The following is a 24,154-nucleotide window of genomic DNA, read 5'->3' on the forward strand; positions in this document are numbered from 1 at the left end:
CGGGCAACAATATCATCAGTTTGAGTTTTACACTGGAATGAATTTATTGTTAGATCAGTCAAGCCACATTATACAATTTTGAAATAAACTAAATTACAAGACACGGGTTTATGGGGGAATCTTTACCATTTTTATGCAATGATGTATGATATAGCATAGATTAGTAAACTGGAGATAAATTTCATATCAAGTTATTTTTTTCCTCCGTTCTTACTCTACAATGATATATTACAAGAAGTTAATATTACATAACATTAGCTACAGATGTGAGATTGTCTAAAATTTACTTGATTGTATTTTTTGGGGTTCTTCAAATCATTATTTTTTTTCAATTTCAAGATTTTATTGGGGAAGTCAATTTCAGAAATTAACATATCAATCTTGTTCATCTGTAATATGTAATGAATTTTATTGTAATGGTGAATTAAGATATGGGGATGCTTTTGTACAACATTTTTTTTAGTCATTACACTAGTTAATTATAGTACAAAAGTGGCAATATTTTCTATTTTTGGGAAAACTTCATAGGAACAATGTTATCATACTATTTACGTTAAGCCTAATAGCTATTCTACCCTACAGTACACAAATAGTAAAGAAGCTAGCAAAATCAGTACATTCCCCAGTCTGCAGCAAAATCTTTTCCAACTATGGGTACTAGTCAGAAGACAACTATTCAGACATTTTTCTTATGCGTCTAAACAAATTTGTTTAAAAATTTACCAGTTCTAAAACTTTTACTAGTCTGGAGCATCAGACTAGTGGCTAACGGTGCAGGCTGGTAAACAGCAACAAACAATGCTTAAGTGTGGAATTCTAACTTGTATTTATCATGCTTGTTCAAAAAGACAGAACAGCATATGAAGGATACAATGCTCAAAAGTTTAATAAAATTATTCAAATGGCATTTTTTTGTATCAAGTATCTCACAAAAGGTTATTAAAATAAGCCTTCCAATTGATCAAACAAAAAACAAAATATTTAAGCTTATCTAATGTCAGTCCAAAGTTTTTTTTTTAGAAAATAAATAACTTATAAACAAATCAGACACCTGGGCAATATATTTAGAGCAACAAGTTTTTAAAGCTAACTCATTTAGGCTGATACAGATACTGTCAACATCTGAACTTTATGGCAGCTCAGGCAATTCTGAGTTGCCTAAGCAGTAACTGAGTTTAGTATATTTGTCAAAAATTTCAAGACCAAACCCAGAAAACGACTTGCATAAAAGAATGTCAAAAGATGCAGTTGTAATCCCGTTATGTAATTATATTTCTCTGATGTCATAAACATTCAATCTTTTGACAGACATAAAGCAACGCCCCCTCGATGCATGTCCCCTGCACCTGCAGAATGTACATATTTACAAATTATCTGATATATTTTTTATATTTTTACTCTACTCAATAAGTCTGCACCTGTAAATTTTATTTGTCTCAGACTAAATTTTGTTATAATGCAACTATAAATTAAATAATCATTTCTGACGTAAAAACAGATGTCTTTTTCTGTTTGGAAATTACAAGACGTAGATTAACAAAAGACACAGCTTTTCAAAGAAATTGGGGTCAGATTAATAAGCTCTCCTTATGTTTTTTAGCTTTTAACTTGCTGTCTTTGAGATAAGGAAAGGGGTCATGAATAAAAAGTCATAAAATGTAAAAATGACTATGTGGCATGATTGCCAATGACACAACTCTTCACAAGAGACCAAATAACACAGAAATTAAAGACTATAGGTTACTGTACATCCTTCAACAAATTTTTAAAGCCCAAACCATATAGTCAACTTTAAAAGGCCCCAAAATGACAAATGTGAAACAATTCAAGAATGAAAACTAACGGCTTAATACTCACACCATGGTTTAAAGAAGAAAATAGAAGACAAACTTGAACAAACAGAGATGTTGCGTGTCAATCACTGAGACAACCCAACAATATCAAAAAGACAGCATATAAAGTCATGATATGCCAAGCACCACATCCCAAAGACTCCATAAAAAAGTTGAGAACCAATAATCTACTTGTTAGTTCGATAATAATATAACTGACCCTACTTTTATGAGTTTCATTATGTGAGTTGATTCTCTCAGGAGGGACAGAAATAATTTCATCGACAATGAAAAGCTAGGGAAAAGAACAAATGCATCTTTTAAACCTTATGTACGTAATCTTCTAGATTTCAAATCTTTTTTAACTACATTAAATCTTTTGTTAAGCCAGATAAAAAATATCAATCAAATCCAATGTGCAGCAAGTGGTCTCCCTTGAAAAATAAAGAAGAAGACTTGATATTTTAGCCTGAAATATCAAGGTTCATTTGAAATTTAAGTTATTGTTTGTAAAAAGATATGTACAACAATTTGTAAGGTTAGACATTAAACTTCCTCATTTAACATCCCTATCTTCATCAACCAATAATAATATCATTAATAATTATTAATTTTTTATTTGATTTTAGAGTCAGTGATTTTTATGCAAAATAGAAAAAAAATGATTGTGATTTTTCTTAAATAAATCATCTTAAAAAATCAACCATTTTATCTAATACAGATTAATGAAAATGAGAAATGATTTTTTACTCATTAATTGTATCTTATATATATCTATTCTATTGAAAATTTATGAGATTATTGAATAAATTGTTTTTTCAATGGAATTGACAGTTTTCATATTACATGTACATGCTGATTATCAAATGCCATAAAAAAAATCACAAATGATTAAAAATTCTATTGAATTGCTTCAGCTGTTTAATATTGTTGTTTAATCATACCTCATTAATTAAGTATTTATCAATAATGCTAATTAAAACTTTTAAATATAATAAAAATTAAAATTAAAACTTACTTTTCTAGAAAAGCCTCGCATCTTATCATACTGCTTGACATTTTCAATCCACTAACAAATTATTTCCTGACAACTTAAAAGTGAATTCAAATTAAGACAAGAGTTATGGTTCTTGCTTGGATGCTGCAAAGTGCAGACTGACAATGGTGTATTGTTTTGTTCAACAATTGAATAGTTATTGTCTGAGTAACAAAATGAATGGATTTATTCTTGTGAACAAAAACATCAGGCTACGTCAAATAGTTTTAAACAATTTCGTCTTTTGTTGAACAATTTTTTTCAATATATAACTGTGGAGTAAGAAACCATTGTTGTCGAAAAAAAACAAACACGGTTTGAACCATTCATTTTATATTTCCTCAACATTTTTTTTGCCAAACACAAGCATCTGTTGTTAAAAGTTAAAAAGAAATTACAATACATAATTTATGTATTTGTTTTTATAGGTTCTTGAGAAGTAAAAACAATTATATACGAAATCTTGAGGTTATAAATGAGCTACGAACAATCGAACAATCAGTCATAAAAACAAAACAAAGTAGTTTTTGTCCTTTTGTTCTTGCCTTTGTTTCCAAAACAAAAGTTTGAGAAAGAACACTAAAGTTTTAAAAAAAATACAGTACCTAAAATGGATGGAAAACAATACGATTTTTTTCTTCTTTTTTTTTTGCCATAGTCATATCATCAACAATAGGATAACCAATTTTTGGATTATGAGACAAATTTAAAAATAACAGCTTTTAAAACATTTAATATTCTAGCAAAAAAAAGAAAATTAGATCTATGAATTCAAAATTTATACAATCAGCTGAATATTTTTGGCTTTCTTAAGTGTTTTATATTTCCCATCATTGCTATAATGCAAATAGCTTGTCCCTTTAAAACTACGAAGAAATTTAGTAGTAAATAAGTCTTAAAAAGCTAACCTCAACAGAAGGACCAAAAAAAACAACATATAGCCTATAAATGGAGGCTGGTGTAAATTCAAGACAAAGATATACAGCCAATTGGAAAACAATCAACTGCATGATTATGTATTTTTGTCATATTATCCTTGTGATAGCTGATCCTTAACTTTGGGCTAAAAAAAATATAACTTTTAACTTCTGATCCCAAACAGAAACCCTAGACAACTCCCCCTTTTTAAAAGTTTCAGCACCAGCACCTGCATTTTGCAAACTCATTTAAAAATTTCATCATCCTAACAAAATCTCCTCCCCAGCCTCAAGAATGGCAGTTTAAGTACCATTTAACATAAGGAGCAAATTAAACGTGAATCAATTGTATATTGTCTTTCATTTCACCTACTTCACACAATGAATGAGTCTATAAGTGATTTCTTTCCCTGACATAACCCCTGGCTTAATCATTACATAAAATATTAACTGACATTACAATTACAGTTAAACCTGTCACAAATTCAATTATAGTAAAACCAGGATTTTACTTACAAATGATTAATATGTAAATTTAGTCATACAAACCTTTTTGTTACACATTATGGTATATAACTTTAGACATAATTTCACATTTTTGCGACTGAGAAAAAATGTCAGTAAAACAGATCAGTACATTTAACTGATAGTTAAATGTTGTCATTACACTGTCAGTAAAGCATGGTGATTTTATTTAACTGTCAGTAGAATGAGATTGCTAAACATTATTGCAAGAAAGAACTGGTTGCTTGCACTTGTCACTGTCATTTACAAATGGTATTGACTTGGTTATACTGGTCGTTACTCATGTTACTGACAGTATAAAATGAAATGATTGGTTGTAACATATGTAACTGTTAGTAAAGTAAAGATGGGTTGTTACACATGTAACTGTCAGTATAGTAAGGATTAGGTGCAATACATGTAACTCAGTACAGTAAGGATTGGTTGTAACACATGTAACTGTCAGTACAATAAGGATTGATTGTAACACATGTAACTGTCAGTAACAGTGAGGATGGGTTGTAAAATATCAAACTGCCAGTACAGTAAGGAAGGGTTGTAACATATGTAACTGTCAGTACAGTAAAGATTGAAATGTCACACATGTTACTGTCAGGACAGTAAGAATCCATTTTGATGCTAGCAAATCTCAATGGTTGAAGGCAAATGGTGCATTTTTAATTCTTGCAGATTTCGCCTACCCTGAAGTAAATGATGAGTAACTGCCCTTTACAGAAAAAAACTTAAATGCCACAAGATTTAAGCTGTAATATTTTAATGAATTTTCTATCCTAACAAAGCACTCCTATGTAAATACTTCCAGAGGCTTTTTATAACTGTTCTAAGCATCAGTAAACTTTACATTGTGTCTATCTCATACTATTAAAATTCCAATATTCAGTCTCTACTTGATCTGTATGTACTACGGTACACAATTATCTTTGTATAGAGATTACCATATTCGCCAATTGTTTCTACTCGGAACAATACCTTTTAATAAACGTTAATAATAGAATCGCATTATTACTGGTTTACATTAATTCTTACGATCTAGTGCACCACAATATTTGCTCACGTTTGAACAAACAGAGTGTCGGAGAACAATGAGCAGATAAAACAGAAAACTTGTAATATTTAGAAACAACCTAATCAACAAATTAATTTCTATTCGGCTTTATGATCGATAGATATTTTAATTTATCTTTCAGCTTACGATCAGATTTAGGAAGTATCTATGAAATACAGAAAACAATGCAATTGACGGCTATTAGATGGGTTTTTTGTATTGAAATTGTTTAACGGTGTTTGTTGGAATTTAATTAATATTTGGACGCTGTGCTTATGTGTTGATTAAAAATTATACCTGTGTTATTTGATAAAACCTTTTTCTTTTATTGTCTATTTAAGCTGAAGATCACAGCAACAAGAATACGGGTCAATTAGGTTCGGCTTTTTGTCCACGTAAAAACAACAACAATATTCGGAACATTATCAAATCTTATTGTTCATTGCATTCTAAATAGCAAAACCTAATGCATTCAACGGATAGGGAAATAAATCTTTGATAAAAAAAGCTTTAATAAAATCTGTTTTAATTTCTTGCAAATATGCCAATAGTACATGGACAATTTTGTCAACAATGAAAGTTCTCAGTGGGCTCGGCACAATGGCACAGCAAGTAAATAGAGTATTCATTTAACAGAGTTTAAGCTAAATTTAATTTGTAGAAATAAATGAACATCAGTTCTCCCGTAACAATGTTCGTTTTTGACGAACACATTTCTAAAGTGTGAAAACAAATTAGAATCTTCGCTATTGTGATGCATTCAGTTATAAAGGATAAGCCATTTCTCTGACACTGCAATGTGAATATCAATGCCGTTTTAAAGAACTAGTCCTTTTCAATATATAAAATTGAAAAATAATCAGGTTTGTAAAACGTGGCATAATAATAAAATGTAATTGACTCACTGTGCATTATATTTACAAAAATAAACAAATTGTCCTCATGCCAACTTGTGAAAATTTACACAACAAAAGTGAATTGTAATATGGATTATGAATACAAATATATTTCGACAGGACCTCAGAATAACATCATCGGCATGCTTAGACATGGACACAAAAATCTAACACCCTGAAACATTGATTGAAATATAAATATGTAACAATAGGTTCCTTTTAATATCAAACATTTTGACATCCCTTATGAATTTTTTCAATCTCATTTAATTTTTCGCACCAGCTGAAATCTCAATAGAATATGTACCTCACACATTCAAAGAAAACTTGATAAATTTACATTTGTCTACAAGGATTTTTTCTAAAATTTGGGAAAATTTTCATATTTGTAACAGCTGATATTAAACAATTGAATTCAAATTCTTTAAGATGACCTTTTTAAAAAAAAAAATGAATGGGGACACTTGACATTGTTCAGCAATAATACGGTACATCATTGGCGCTTAACACTTTTATAAATGACTCACATAAATTACAAGCCTGTTTTGTAAATTAGATGTTGCTTTGGTCTACAGCTAAAAGTTCTGAATTTCTTATCAATCTATTGAATTGATTGATTGGTAGTGGTGTTTTAACACCACTTTTGGGTTATTTCGTGGCATTCATTTTTTATGAGTGGAGGAAGCCAGAGTGCCTGGAGAAAACCATAGACCTTTGATAGGAAAACAGACAATCCTAATCAATTAAGAATGGAGTAGAGTGCACTTGCATGATGCAGGTTCAAACTCACAACAACAGTAGTATCTTCTTACACAACTCTGCCACCAAGGTCCCCCCTTTTTAACTTTGATGACAATGCACTATTGAGATGGAGTAACAGAAGGCTTACATAAAAGATCTGAAGTTTCGACAGTCAGGAACCACAAATAGCCATAGTTCACTTATAAACAAAACATGACATGGTGTTGCATACAACAATAAAACAGCAACCAAGCAAAAACAAGAATGTGTCCCAAGTACACAGATGATCCATCCGCACTATCATATTCTATGTTCAGTGGACCTTGGAAATAGGATAAAATATCTAATTTGGAATTAAAATTAGAAAGATCATATCATAGGAAACATGTTTACTAAGTTTCAAGTTGATTGGACATCAACTTCATCAAAAACTACCTCAACCAAAAACTTTAACCTGAAGCAGGACGAACAGACGGACGAACAAATAAAAGGAGGCACAGACCAGAAAACATAATGCCCATAAATGGGGCATAAAAATAAACAAGGAAAAAAGAAAGGAACAGGAAAAGAAATCTACACGTTAGGAGGTTTAAAACAGCAATATAAGTCTAATTGTCAAACAAAGTAAGACTTATAGCAAAAACCACTTTACAAGTTGATCAATTCTACTGAAGGAGGTTGATTCTATTTTAGTTTTACAAAGAAGTGTTTCAAATTTAAAACTAATATTGCTTAGGAGGAACTCAAATAATCAGACAAAGTTACACAAAATCAAGCTGGATTCACTAAGCAATTCTGGTTTCAATACCATACAATTTCTGCTAAATTTTGAAATGTCGATAAAATTTATTTCAATTTTCATAGATCAGAGGTATAAAACAAAAGTTTAACAGCTGAATAGCTTCTGTTGTAATTCAAGTACTCAAAGGTTCTAATATTCTAATTTTGATATTTTGTCTTTATGAAACTAAGAAACAGCAGTGTAGTCTAATATAAGGGAGCTACCATTTGATTTTTATGGGGGGGGCTAGGATGAAAAATTTTGTCCTGCTTTTTTTTTTAGTTGTAATCTCTGTCCTGCCTTTTTATTTTTTACTCTATTCGGTCCTGCCTTTTTTTTACTAGTTTATCCTGACTTTTTTTACCCAAATTGTCATCCTGCCTTTTTTTTTTGCCAAGATGCTCATCCTGCCTTTTTTTTTACTCAAAACTCCTGTCCTGCCTATTTTTTTCAAATTTCATCCTAGCCCCCCCATAAAAATCGAATGGCAGCTCCCTAACTTGCAATCCAGAACTTTGATAATTCATTTTGACATTGGGAGAGAGATTAACTTTTTGTTAGTTTTAGATTTTATTACTAATCAAGAAAACTATGAGTGACTGTAATGGCCTTTTGTCTGCTTCAAACAAATTTGATTCTAATTAAAATCACATACCTAACATTATATATAGTGCAAACACATCCTTGGAAAAAATGCAATGACATTTTACATAGGGTTTCTTTGAAGTGCAGAGTTAACAGAGTGACAAATATTTGCTTTCTCACAATGACTTTGATAAAAAAAATGTCTAATTCTTCAGTCTAAATAGGAGGATCAAGAACATAGGTGGCCAACTTACACATATCAAACTTCCAAGGGAGATTTCTTAAGAACCATTACTGTTTTTCTTTTCAGGGACAGATTCAGTCATTTTTAAAAGGGGGATTCCAACCCAGGAGAAAAGGTGAATCCAAATATTTGTCAACATATAAATGCATTGATCATACAAAAAAGGGGGAATTCAAACCTTGCTATGATTTATCAGAGTTACATGTGGGCAAATTTAGTTTCTGCATTTCACATCTTTTAGTAAGAATATGATTAAAAGTGTAAAAAAACAACCAAAAAAAACAAAACAAAACATAAAGGCCCATCAACTGTATGTATCACTGGTTACATAGGCAAACACAATATAAGTTATTCTATAGAATCTCTGCCCTTTTCTAGAAGACATGCCAATAAAAAGGAAAATGAAACTAAAGCTGCTTCATACAGTTCTACACTTGCAAAGAAGACACTTGAAGTTTATCGCTTCAATAAACAAGAACGCATTGTACTTCAGAATTCTAATTAAAAAACCTAACACTTTGATAACGTGTTGATCTTAAAAACAGTTTAATTTAAAACTGTTCATTGAATAAAAGATACAACACACCTAGTATTTACTTTTTACTTTTTATTAATTCACCTTCTACTGGTCCGAGAACACAATTAATTCGTAGTGCATTTCTTTTAGAACATAAATGAAAATAAAAAAAATCCCACCTGCGCTTTCTCAAAGAAACTTTTACAGTGTGTTGTACTACTTTTGGGACAAATTATATCAAATTTATAGAAAACTTCATCGCCTCTAACTCAAAATATGGCCAATTTTATGTTTAGGGCGTCTTGAAATCTTTTGACAGCTTCCGAAGTGCTCATTTTCAACCTTTTTCAGCTGGACCAAATCACTACTTTCCTTTAAAATTCTGGACCCAAATTTTTTTACAGTGTAATTTCAACCCCCTTCTTGCAATTTGAGGCAGTGAACATGGAGAAATAAATTTGGAAGGGGTATAAAAATTAATGGCAAGTAACCCACTGTCAACACTAGGGACTATATTTGTGAACAACGAAAATCAAGGGACGACAATGGTGGTCTCGGACCTAATAGGGTAGAAAGAGTAGACAAATCTTAAAAAAACTTGGTATGAACAAAGCTTAATGTATTATAACACTACTTACAAAGTTTCATGACAATAGGATGTATATTATAGACATTAAGTTTAGTTCTATACTCATCTTTGCGTGTAAAATTTTGACGTTAAAATTGAAAAATTTCAACTATCAACATTTGGGGCTTTAAAAATTTAAATATTGCAAAAAAATACTTGTTAAATGCCTTAATATATAACTTATCATGTACTAAAAGCAATAGAGTACTCATTTGATTTATCAGACTTGGCATAATTATTCATAAGTCAAATTTATATGAGCCTGCGCCTAAAAATTCAGGTTTTTCAATGAAGTGGAGCCTTACATGAAGATGTAATATTTTCCAGCAATTTTAAATTTGTGAAGCTTTTTGGTTATAAATAATCCTTACATATGTATTTAAAGTACTTTAAATGGAAAGAAAAGTTACAAATAACATATCATATTAGTTTAAAAGGGTCTTAGGCCAAGTAAGACTGGAAAAAATTTAGGGTCAATTAAGGCCGTGCCACATATTTACATTTAAAAATGCATATTGAGGCTATAAAAAATAAAAATGTGTGTCTTTTTTATCATTTCTATACTCATGTGACATGATACAACAAATCTGAGCACAAAAAGACTCTTGCAAATAACTTTTCTTACAAGCAGTATGGGCTGAAACAAAGATTTTTGCCTTTTTAGGGAAAAACTTTCATGCAATTTATTCTCAACAGGCTTATATTTAAACCACTTGCTATCCTACAGAAGAAAAGAAATATAGTATGTGAAATGGAACAGGTACAATAGACATTGTAAAGTGCATTTGATACAAATTTAGTGAAGTCTCTAATATGGACATCAAATTTTATATACCAAGCTCCCCACTATTGCCTTCATCCAAACAAGGCGTTAGACAAGGGTCATTCATACAACACATTTTGCACATTTTATCTGAGATAAACTTCTTTTCTGTAGATTCAGAGTTCATAAATAAGTAAAAGAAGCAGGTAAAGGCATAGAAACACAAATATTGACACATAAAAACCTGTCAGATAGAAAGTCAGGATGCCATTTATGCATCAATATTGAAAAAGTTATAAAATGCCTATTTTGACCATAAAATGTCAAAATTGGTCGTTTTGGCAGAAATTCTATAAAATAAAAGTTTAAATCCTTTAGTTTCATGCTATTTGACAAGTTGACACCATCAAATCATTTAGGGAAGTTGCCAGAGTACAAATTCTATATTTACAGATTTCACCTCTTAGGTCCGAGAACACAATTAATTCGTAGTGCATTTCTTTTAGAACATAAATGAAAATAAAAAAAATCCCACCTGCGCTTTCTCAAAGAAACTTTTACAGTGTGTTGTACTACTTTTGGGACAAATTATATCAAATTTATAGAAAACTTCATCGCCTCTAACTCAAAATATGGCCAATTTTATGTTTAGGGCGTCTTGAAATCTTTTGACAGCTTCCGAAGTGCTCATTTTCAACCTTTTTCAGCTGGACCAAATCACTACTTTCCTTTAAAATTCTGGACCCAAATTTTTTTACAGTGTAATTTCAACCCCCTTCTTGCAATTTGAGGCAGTGAACATGGAGAAATAAATTTGGAAGGGGTATAAAAATTAATGGCAAGTAACCCACTGTCAACACTAGGGACTATATTTGTGAACAACGAAAATCAAGGGACGACAATGGTGGTCTCGGACCTACTAGTAATCATTAAAAATTTCATTGTTTTTCTAGGTGGTCCCAATATACAGGTTATTTACCTGTCGACAATAACAATTGAATTATCAGTTTTAATAAAGTGCAATTTCCTCCCATTAAAGATAAGGTAAAGGGTTGTTGATACATACAAATATTGAAGGGCACATTTCAAAATGGTGTCAGGATAATTGGAATGGATTTGACTGAAATAGCAATTTGACCATTAATCCTGATCATAGTTCCTGTGTTTTGAAATACTTATGAATAATTAGAAAAATTGTGGTTTGAGAAATTTAAACATACCAAAATTCATAAACTGCTACATGTATTATCAGTGATTAATAATAATCTGGCAAAAAACAATATTTTGATAAATTTAGAACAACAAATATAGACAACAAAGTTTAAAATCTGTTTCCTTTTCATTTGTGCTACTAATATGAGATTAGTTTTAAAAAGTTATAAAACAACAGAAAAAACTTACATCCTCTAATATCAATCTCAATACATAAACTTTCAATTTTTTTTACTGAAAAAGAAGAGACATTAAGTACAGTAAAGCTGTTAAAGATAGATAACAGATCATCATAGATAATCTTTAAAAACTTCAACAAAAAAAAAAAAAAATTCTAATTTGACTCTTGTGTATCTATTTAGATAATAAATCTCTAGGTCACTAAAATGAACATTTGTTCTCAACACATCACAACTAAATTCAGAAGGTCAAGCAAAAATCTGTGTAAAGTCAGAATTTTATAATACTACACTGACAAAAGCTGTATGATCCCTTTGAACCATCATATTTTTGAACAATTTCTGTAGCAGATAAGATATTTACTAAGTTATCAGAATATAACAATAAACAATGAGCTCTGTTAAAATCCATGAATCAAGATAAACTTAAGATAATGAGGATGTTTGATTCAAATAATTGAAAATTCACATATAAACAATTTCAACTGTCTTAACTGCCTTACTTCTTGGTAATTACGTGAGAATGTTCACTGCTGCAAGACAGTTTACTATAATTCATGAAGAATTAAATATAAATGACTTTTTTTTTCAAAGGGAAAGAATCAGACAGCATTCTGCATAAATAAAAGTTGAACAAAAAAGTTAAAAAAAAAAAAAAAAAGACGTCAAAAATATCAAAATATTAAGGTGAAAGAAAGAGAGAAAACAACAAATTCAAAAGAAAGAAAAGACAAGAAAAGCAACAGTTTACTGTCACACATAATCCTCTCAATCTGTTACCCCAAAAGATTGGTAGTTATAAGAAACACATGTCATGTGTTCTGGAAGGGAGAGCAGTTCTTGCCTCACCCATCGGCTACATCCTACACATGACAAGTTATATACTGTAGATTCATTTATTTTAAACGAAAGTTTCCCAGTTTTCAGAAAACATGCCTTTTCATGGATATGTGATTTTGTAGATTGACAAAGTCTGCTTACAACCCGATAGAAAATTTGTAATTTCATGAACGTTTGAATTTGTGGTTCACCTGTACCCACAAAAAAAATTGGTATCTTAAGGAGTAATAATGAATCCACAGTATATCTAGATACAATATCTTGAGCAACAAATTTAATTGTGACGTCAATAAATGGAACATATCTGTAAATATATTTGACACAGACGTTGTGTAAAGGTCCAAACAAAAGTAAAGCACTACAATACCGACAGACTTTGTATAAAGGTCCAAACAAAAGTTAAATGCACTACAATACCTCCGCCTATCAAATTGTGTTGACCTAAGATTTGAGACAAAACAGTTACAACAATTTCCTCTCCCGTAAGCCATTCAATCAAAATCTTATCTAAAACAAATGTCACATTTTTGGACTGGTACTGTATTGATGGAGTACCAAAAACCTTTATACTTGCCAGTTCACTTTTCAGAAAGTATAATGTATGTGATTATGGCATGAATATTGCACATTATATGTATTTATACTGTATTAAGACTTGGGAGTGAAATTTATATAAACCAGGGATAATATTGACCAATAATGATATTCATGCAATAACCCTTTTATTGTTTGACAAAGCTTGAAAACTGTTTAAAACATTTCTGTAAAGGATAGTGCCCCTTATTTGAATCTTTGCACATTAAGATATATTACTTCCTTATAGCTTTTGGTTTTCTTCATTACCAAATATTTAGTTGCTATGCAATAAATGGAATAATTTTATTCAAACATCCCAAATTATATTTTTTTATTACATATTTCATTCTTAGCTCCTTTCCAATATTTACTAGCATCAGTACTTCAATATATTCCTTAATTGACCCTGCACACCCCTTTTTTTCAATCTATTCTTAAATTTTTTTTAAATTAAAAAAAACATATGAATTTAATTGATTTTATAAAATTTTAAACAGTAGCAGAACACTACAGAATAAATGATGACTACTTTACATTCTGTTGACAGCGCTTATCACAGTTCTGTAATTGTGCTCCTGATAAGGAGCACCTCTTGATAACTCATCTTCAGATAAAACAAAGACTTCTGGTTTTTACCTCTTCACATTGTGCACTCTCAAGTAGAATGGGGCAAATATCTGCAGATAAAGGTACTTAAATACCCATGAACTCTTTCAAAAATGATACCTTTATATTTATCAGGGGGAGATAACTCTGTTCAATTATACAAAGTAATACTTGTTGGAATTTGACTTGCTGTGGTTTTTCTTTTTCTCTAGGTGCTCTTCTTTACTGTTCATTTGAACTTCAAAAATTGTGTGAAAGACAAATATTTATCAAATGGTAATCTAAAAATAACACAAGTTTTAACAGCTGATCATCCAATTCATAAATATCTAACTTTTGGTTGCAGTAAATAAAAAAAAATATTCAAATTAAAAAAGAAGCATCTGTGGTTATTAATTTGTTGACCTGTGATTGTAGATTGAAATTTCTTATTTATGAAATTAATGAATGTCTTTTCAAATTTTATCCACTATGAGGTACAATTTAAAACACCTCCCTCCCCCTTTTAAAAAGAGAAAATAGAAAAAATAGATGAGAATTACCTAATTAACAAAAATATCTAAACTAAAAAGCCCCAAAAATTTTACTTAAAAATCTTCCTCAGACACATATAAAAATAGAGTGCAAACATCCCCTACTTAAAATGTACCTTGATCTTCCCCTAATTAAAATAGATACTACAAATATTTATCTGTTGTTCAAACAATGACTTATAAACCTGAGACAATGAATGACTTCCTCATTGTACATTATCAAATACATTTTACCTACTGAATCCTGGGAAAACTCAGCCTCCTACAAAACGTAAATCCGTCAAGGAACAATATCGGAAAAACTTGTCAACTGAGACAAACTAAATCCTGCAACACATCAAATTATACTGGAGACAAAAGTCATTTTCTAATCATACATCTCAGAGTCCCGTTATCTAACCCTTTGTTACCACTGATAACGCTACCCGACTTAATCCTTATTATTATCCCCGGTCTACAATACATCAACGATGACTCGTTATCTCAGCCCATTCTTCTAACAATCATGTTTGTTAACAGTAAACACTTTCATTTGTAAACCATTGTCGAGAACTCTCCCAAACTTGTACAATGGTAGGATAGATTAGGGACTTAGAAACACGGCTATGCTTGTTGTTTGAGTGTAGGCATTATTTGGAGAATAAGAAAGGTAGCGGGGTAAACAAGAACCTGGTCTGTTTGGATTTCGTGCTATTCACCCTCTATTAACAAAGGTTTATCATAATTCTTATGTTTGTCGTTGGCAGATAACAATGGCCTTTAAAACATTTACTTAATCATAGTACAGCGATCAAAACGTGATCGGGACTTAACTCCTGACAGCGATAACAAAAAATGTCACTTTATCTATTTCCATTGATTTTGGTGGTAAATCTTTTGAGAGCCCCAACTGATTGTCGTTGAGCTATCATAGAGAGTAGTCCATTGTTATTTCTAATGATTCTGAGACCTTGTCCATATTTTTCTAAATCGTCCCTATCAATGCTGTAATTGTTTAACTGACACATTCTAATGTCTCTTAAGAAAATCACAACAATAAAAACATATAGTGTTCTTGCAGACGTCATTCTTCCCATTTAATGTCCAAGAAAAACATGGCGAAAGTTTGCTGAGAGAATTTATTGTCATGGCTGTGAGTCAGAAAACAATAAGAAATTGCTACGATAAACAAACCGAAAACCGAAACTGTCCATCACATTTCACTATAAATGAAACAATTTAAAAGAAAATCTGTCAAGATGTGATTGTCTAAAACAAATTGTGTGCCAGTATAATTTACATATAAATGAAATAATCGTTTTTTGTTTTTATTTCGCAGAACTAAATATGATCAAGACAGCTTTTATTCTGTTTGACTGAACAATGCTGATAGTGAGCCTCTTTTCATCAGTAAAACATTAACTTTTCTTGCAGGGTTGAAAAATGCATTTTTCTTTAAGATGGATTTTTGACATTGCAATCTTTTAACCTTTTGTGTATTAAAGCACTACTTGTTTTAACCCCTAGAATTTGAAAATCTTCACCTTCATAAATCTATCATATAATATCCTGCAGATGTTAAGAAGACAAATGTCTGCTAGATATCTGCATCTAGAAGTTTTTCAATTAATAATCTATTTTTTTCAATATTTGTTAGAACTTCAATAAGCATTGGATAAAATTCTGACAAACTGCCTCATATGAGCCTAAGCCTTATCCAAACTGAAAGTTTGCGGCAACATGTCTTTTATTAAGCTTACATTAATAACGTATATTTTTGGGCAAGGTTATCTATTATATCCAATTTTTATAAAAACTCTGAAAATTGGCCATTAAGGTCATGAAATATAAATGTCCATTTCGAATTTCCATAAGTTGATGATGTCATTGTTACATCATAATTGACATTTCTGTGCAAAATCTGATAATGTACATATTATTAAAATTGCAGTAATTTTGAAAAGATTGAACAGCCTTATATTTTATTTCTCAGGGGCCAACTACAGATAATCACACTTCCCCCTTTAAACAGAAGCTAACTCAACACCTGGAAAGGTCTTGAACAAGTTTTATAATCTGGCAGCTGTCTTTAAAAGATGGATAAGAGACCAGTAAATAACCTAGATACCAGATTAGCAAGATCTATCTATTAGAAGTCCAATTCTAATAAGAAAACATTTGTTCAAATTCAAAAGGTGGATGAAATTGGTCCTCTCAATAGTGACACCGGGATACTGGCTCACTTCTTGCATTCTAGCAAAATGTTCAGGGATGTAAGAACGGTGCATTGTGGTATAGATTTTTTTTTTTGAAAAAGCAAGATAAACTTCAGAGAAACAGATTCCACTACAATAACTCATTAATAACCATAGTTCTCCATTCACAACAGTTGAATCTTTTAAATTATTTAAAAAGCTTGACAAGCTTTGCTCTTTAATTTTTAAAGTTTAACTCACTGGAGTGGAAAAATATTGAACACACTTGGTGCAGTGGTGGAATCTATATATTTTATTTATAAATTATCAAACATCAGAGGCAAATCTAGCCATTTTCAAAAGGGGGGTCTCAACCCAGGATAAAGTGGGTTGGTTTCCAATGATATGTCCCCATTCAAATGCATTGATTGTCCAACAAATGGGTGGGTTCCAACTCCCTGAACCCCTACTGATATATGTATACCACGTCCACTTGTATTTTTGTCCATCTAATGAGTTAAGCCTTTTTCAACTGATTTTTATAGTTCGTTCTATGTTGTACTGTTATACCACTGTCCCAGGTTAGGGGGAGGGTTGGGATCCCGCTAACATGTTGAACCCCGCCACATTATTTATGTATGTGCCTGTCCCAAGTCAGCAGCCTGTAATTCAGTGGTTGCCGTTTGTTGATGCGTTACATATTTGTGTTTCGTTCATTTTTTTATATAAATGAGACCATTAGTTTTCTCGTTTGAATTGTTTTACATTGTCATATCAGGGCCTTTTATAGCTGACTATGCGGTATCGGCTTTGCTCATTGTTGAAGGCAGTACGGTGAGTTATAGTTGTTAATGTCTGAGTCATATTGGTCTCTTGCGGACAGTTCTTTTTTTTATTCACCTAAAAGTCAATAGGATTGTTTTCTGATATCCAATGGTCACTGAAACTAAACAGCTTCATGATGTCTGCAATTGACTGAGTTTGTTTCCAGAAAAGATCAGAAAAGGTCCCACACTTTTAATTAGAGGTTAACATAGCACATTTGTTCACTGGGCTTTAACATAACTATATCTCACTAAAAGTTACTTAATTTGTACTGTGAACTTAGGTCCAGTCAAAAGTACCAGAGACCATTAAAATCCTTAAGACCAATTAGATTGATTGTTTGATTGTGTTTAACACCACTTTCAACACTCTTGGCTTTATAGTGGTAGCCAATTTGGAATAATGGAGTAGGCTGGTGCCTGGAGTATTGAAGAGAGCCACAACCCTTAACAGAAAAGTGGCTATCCTTGAAAATGGAGATATGAGTCAAACACTCTCACAAGTAGTTTGAACTCACAACCTTAAGTGTTGACTGGCTAGTGATTATTGTAGACTTACTTAGACCACTTGGGCACCAAAGCCCAAAAATTACTTAGATACAAAGTATAAAATTTTAAAAATAGTTTCCAAGTCTTGAATTTAGCCCAGTTCTCTTCCAATTGAGTGCAAGTGAGGTACATTGTACATTTTTCCAAGTGTGGAAAAATGGAGAGGGAAAGAGGAGGGGGGGTTGTAGTGGGAGAATGAATGGGGAAACCAGTGGCTTGCAGTCCAAGCAACAAACGAACTCAAATTAATTTAAATACTGTTAAAAAACAGACTTTTCAATATTTCAATTTTCATATATAATTTTTTTTTTTTTACATTTACGAATTTAATATTTTAAGAAATCCATTTACCAAATTACCACCCCTCCATTGACAAACCAATCTATTAAAATTATTCTCATTCCCCTATGCATACCACATCATATCACAGTGCTAAAATCACATTTCCCTCCCCTCCCCCTTTTATTCCCCTCAATCAATTAACACCTGTGACAACTTTAACAGGTAAATTGTTTTCAGTAATGAGGTATCTCCTTACCTTGTTTAAATGGACTCTTTATTTTCAGTTAACCAGTTGATGTCAGGAATCACATCTGTACCTGTTGATAAAGAATATATCTCAATTACATAATTGTGTAATTAAAATAATCAATTTCTGATAATCACTTATCAAGTGTGTCAATTTCTCTAAGAGTGAAATGTACACTTGTAACCGAATGCTGATGAATATTAAAAATTGATTAATTTATGACTTGCTTCCGTTGAAAAAAATTAAAATTTACAATTCAAATTATTACATTTGTTAAAAAAAAAAATTCAAAATTTTTTTTTAAATAAAAACATGAATAAAAGCTACTGATTATATGTAATATATCTATTTAAAAAACAGGTGTTGATTTTGAATAAACAAATGTGTCTCACCAAAAGAATCAGTGCTGAGATGGCAGCGGCGTGGTTTAATAACCATAACAAAAACCACAAATGAACAATTCTTAAGCTTTTCTCGTTAGTCATCAAGAAAATTCAACAATGCCAATTGATGTTTAGGAATTTCATCAACTTATTGATCCAGCATTTTGGGGAGCAAAAAAATTAACAAAAACCAACATTGATTTTTAAGACCCATCGGAGGCAATGATTTTTTCATACTGCAAATAATGCAACGGCCGCTCAATGTAAAAGATATTAATTTTGCCATTATTATAACAAACCCTCGTTGGAACAGTTCGCTGAGCTTTGTTATAGTAATGAAAATGTGATGTTCTCCTCAAAGGCGGTGATGAATTTGTGAACCTATTGAAGTATGCTAAATGAAGACTAAATATCATTACAGAATACAATAGCCAGGCCTATTGATCCCCGTTAAGTCAGATAATATACAACTCGGTGTCTTTCTAAATTGTATACAATATCATGGAATTGTACTCGCTTCGGGAACAAAGGCGTACATTGCAAACAAATTTCGTAACAATAGAGAACTGATTAACAAAGAACCGAATCCATTAAGTTTCGTCTTAACAAAAATACTTTTCATTAGTGTAAATCGTCTTGGCATTCGATTTACGAAGAATATAAAATGAAATTGTTGCCGAACAATGCAAGATGAAATAACCGTATCATAATTTTATTTTCTTTTCCATTTCCTTAGTTGTTTTCTAAACTAATACAATTGCAGACACACATTAGACAATGTTTTTTGTTCTTTTGTAAAAATCAAGGGCCATAACTGGAAATAGATAATTCTCTTCGACAATCAAACCCATGCAATAGAATTTGACACTGAGAGTTTGTACTGTAAACAGGTTCTCATCAACATTGTGTCTAGACTGGTTGCCTGTCCTTTTTCTGTTAAACAGATATAAGGGACAGGTCATTACTAAAATGCATTTTGTCTAGACTGGTTGCCTGTCCTTTTGTTGTTTAAACAGATATAAGGGACAGGTAGTGACTTATATACAATTTGTCTAGACAGGTTGCCTGTCCTTTTTTTCTGTTTAAACAGATTTAAGGGACAGGTAATGACTAACATACATTTTGTCTAGACTGGTTGCCTGTCCTTTTTTTCTGTTTAAAAATATTTAAGGGACAGGTAATTAGTAACATACATTTTGTCTAGACTGGTTGCCTGTCCTTTTTTCTGTTTAAACAGATTTAAGGGACAGGTAATGACTAACATACATTTTGTCTAGACTGGTTGCCTGTCCTTTTTCTGTATAAACAGATATTAGGGACAGTTAATAATGACTAACAACCATCTTTCTTCATTGTTTCTACTACTGTGGAAAGAACATATGACCGTATGTTCTCCCTCATGCAAAGCTCTGATTCCTTTCTCGGATTTGGCTATACTTTTTGGACCTTTTGGATTATAGCTCTTCATCTTTTATATAAGCTTTGGATTTCAAATATTTTGGCCACGAGCATCACTGAAGAGACATGTATTGTCAAAATGCGCATCTGGTGCAAGAAAATTGGTAGCAGTAATTTTGTTCCACAAGATTCAAGCACAGTAAAGGCTAAGCAATGGAGGTTTATCTTACATAGAGATAATGTTAAGTTATATGGTGTTTCCTTGATCAATATCTGAAAGTCAAATAGGTAGAATATGAAATTAAGGAGATGTGATTGCCAATAAGACAAACATCAAACATCCATCAGTGACTAAAAATTATCCAAGCTCTCCCAAAAAAAGGGAGTACTGGGATAAAATCTAATAATAATGGCCTTATTTTTCAGCTTTTGGGTTTTGCAATTAAGTATAGCCTCGTTGCTTAATGGTTTTCCTTTTAAAGTGGACTGAGGAGGGTAACTCAAGTACAAAAAATAAGAAAAAAAGCTTAAATTTTAAGAATACGCAAAGGGATTGAGAGACAATGAGAGGTGAGAAATTAGAAGGAAGAGGGAAGAATTTAAGAATTCTATTCAAATTTTTAATTTCTATAATGATGGGAAGAGGAAGTAAATACATGCCACTTCTGTTCTAACTTTTTATTTTCTCATTTCTACTTTCCTTTTTATACATAATTTGAAAGATGGCTTTTGTACAAAATATACATATTGAATCCAATTTTAAACTCACAAAAGGCAATATAAGAAACGCTGAAAAATTCATATATTTAATAAAACACAAGCAAGAAATATTGCTCCCTTTTACTGCTTTAAAAACCAGGGCTACTACAGAACAGGTTATACAATCTATGTCAACACATTTTTTTGAAAGCAAATTACTCCAAAGAGAAGACACATTCAAATTCATTAAATAATGTGCTCCTAAATTTATGTAAACGAGGATGAAAAACTCTACATTCATTACATTAACAATAAAGCCAGCAAGCTTTGCCTATTAAAAATCTTGTCAATTGTTTGAGTAAGATATTTTAAAAATCCATCTTTTTCCAAATAGGAAGTTGATTAAGTACAAATGTCCATCAAAATGACTGCCAATTAGAGAAACAATTAAGAGGAAAATATAATTCTAGCCATCACTTAAAACAATTACCCTGAGAAAAACTTTTCACTGACACTTTCATTTCTACTGCTTCGTATAGGAAGTTATTAGCAATCTATATAAAAAATCTTTTAGTCCTGGCTAAAATCCAAAAACAATTAGTTAATTTTATGTTTTGTTTACGTTTACGACTGTCGACTTCATTCTTTCGGCTAAATATTGTAATGACCACAAAGCAACGCAACGAGGAAAAAAACAAGGGTTTCCCGCCCATAATTAGAGTGCCTGAAGTGATAAAATAGTGTAATAAGTCGTTAAGATATCCAAAAACAGAGGAAAGCGTCTCGCCTTTTGTGACATGTCGGATCTATATTATTTTGGCAGCCTATTAAATGAATTATGGGAAAAAAGTTTTTTTCGTTATCGAGTAGTCACGATAAGAGCTCCTTTACAAAGGCACTTAAACCTCTTTATATTGACCACATTATAGTGTTCAATAGTTTCCGCTATAACTGTGCATTGCCTTATACAATGTGTACAAATAAAAATTCTTAAGTACTTGTATTATTTCTCCTTCAATTATGTTTCTATTCTTATACATTGTACTTACAAAAACATATTGTGTTTTTGCAATGTGCATTTTTGTAAAATACAGTCCAACAGGACGGAAATTCCAGAAGAAATAAAATGCTAAGGTAAAGGAAGTCCGTGTTGGTCGAGCTTCAAAGGAAAATCAGGTCAAATGTCATTTTTATTTTGTACCAATCTTTGTTTGCAGTATAAAAATGTACTTTTTTAAAAAGCATCCCAGATCTTTTTATCTTTTTTTCAGTTTAGGTGAAACATTGTGAAATCTTTTAATTTTTTTCTTATATTTTCTACTTAAATTTCTGGTTCAATTGACTTTCTGAGTATTTTTTTAAGAGTCAACTGATATGGGTTTTGTATCATACTCTACTCAGTTATGTTCACATCCTTCACACATGTTAGGCAAGTGTATTATAGGTGACAGCTTTTGGTTTCACTTTCTCAAATTTAGTCAACATATGTTTAATGACAAAGTTTTTCATAGGTCAAGAAAAAATTACAGAAAACTTATTTCAGTTAAATGCATTCTAAATTTTACTAGAAAAAAAATCCTTTTCCTCCAAAAGATGTTTACTGACCATGTTCTTAATTTCATAAGAAACAGATTGACAGGCACTAGCTCATGGATTTCTTGAAAAATCTGGATTTATATCATAGTGAAAAAATACATTGAGAAGTTTGGGGGGAGGACAGGTGCATCTAATTTTGACAATGGTCAGCTTACAATTAATTATAAAGACAATTCATAATCTTGGGTCTATCTTTTATAATTTGTTCTGTGTATCAATTGGTAAGTTTCTTTCCATTTTGATAGGTGAGTATCAATATATGTGACAATTACTGAAACTGAAAAATCCAAAAACTGAAGATGACCATCGCTCTCTACATAGTTCTTGAAATTTTGGTTGTTATATAACGGTACTTAACAAATAAAATATGATTGCAACCATCAAATACCAAGCTGATATTGGAACCTATTTTAATAATCCCTGAAATTATGGAGATATATTAAGTTTCTACAGATCAAAATCTTCAGAAAACTTCTACCACAACTGCAGGTGGATTTTCAAACACTCAAATGTCCATTTCATGAACCTGTTGTCCAATCAAATTACAATTGATGTCATATCAAATGCAGCATCATTAAAAATATTCTCTAAACCAAAATTTTATGTTTTAAAAGGGAACAAGATTTCTTGTATTCCTCAACACTGATATTTCTTACAGAAAATATTTTAGCATTAATTTTGAGATAATTTCCTATTATAAATTACAATTTATAAAAAGCTGCAGTCATTTCCTAAATGCAGATCCCACACTGAGAAGGTGACTGCACAGTAATCTTTTTTAATGCACATTTTAATATTTTAATACTTATACTAAACCACATGGATCTGATAAGAAATTGACACTGACTTGTCTGAAAAGTTTTTTGTTGGGAGTCAGGTTGTCTGCCCTTACATCTTTATACTTATTTAAAATAATGAAAAAATCATAATCTCAAGACATTTATTTTGTAATATCCATTAGCTTATCAATGTAACTAAAGAATATTAAGAATAGCATGTGTTTTGTGTCATTGTTTTCTGCTAATGGGTGACAAGTGCTTGCAAACAAAGCCAAATTGTTTAAGTCTTTCAGGGAACAAATCCTAGATTAATGCTTTAACGCTCGCACTCCGTTTTATTAACTTAGAATACCAGTGTTTTATTAGAAACCTATATTGAATTTACAAAAGGCGCTTTTTGATTAAATGTTTTATCATTTGCATCGGTTGGGCTAATTTAATTGTGATGTAATGAGCTATTTGGCGGACACGGCTGGAATGAGGAGAGACGCTGGGTCACGCTGAGGTCTGCCCTTTGTTGTTTCGTAGTCAGTTTATTAAACAACTTCTATATTGAAAATTCAATGGTGGGAAAAGACGGAAGCTTTGTTACTCACTGATATGTAAAAACTTACACAAATAGTCATTTAGTTCACTTTTATTTCTAATAATTAACTTTTCCCCCATTCACCAATTTTCTTACCGATTTGTTGTGTCTTTCGAGTACAATATTCTGTGACAACGCTTTTTCTATAAATTGAACATAGCATGAAATAACCAATGAACTG

General features: G+C 31.3%; 1 protein-coding gene across 4 annotated transcripts in view; it reads right to left on the minus strand.

The window, feature by feature from the left end:
* Positions 1 to 24,154, minus strand: part of LOC139481788 (transcription factor egl-13-like) — a 97,185-nt gene that overhangs the window by 60,103 nt on the left and 12,928 nt on the right. For 2 of the 4 annotated variants that reach the window (XM_071265291.1, XM_071265292.1), the window contains exon 2: positions 18,542 to 18,602. Coding sequence is in view for 1 of the 4 variants with exons in the window: in XM_071265288.1 (XP_071121389.1) it covers positions 2,851 to 2,891 (41 nt within the window). In the remaining 3 variants the exon portion in view is untranslated. Of the gene's footprint in view, positions 1 to 2,850; positions 3,267 to 14,690; positions 14,861 to 18,541; positions 18,603 to 24,154 lie in introns of those variants that run through there. The other 2 variants (XM_071265294.1, XM_071265288.1) reach the window with 2 other exon arrangements.

This window comes from Mytilus edulis, chromosome 7, assembly GCF_963676685.1.
Source record: "Mytilus edulis chromosome 7, xbMytEdul2.2, whole genome shotgun sequence".
Taxonomy (NCBI): domain Eukaryota; kingdom Metazoa; phylum Mollusca; class Bivalvia; order Mytilida; family Mytilidae; genus Mytilus; species Mytilus edulis.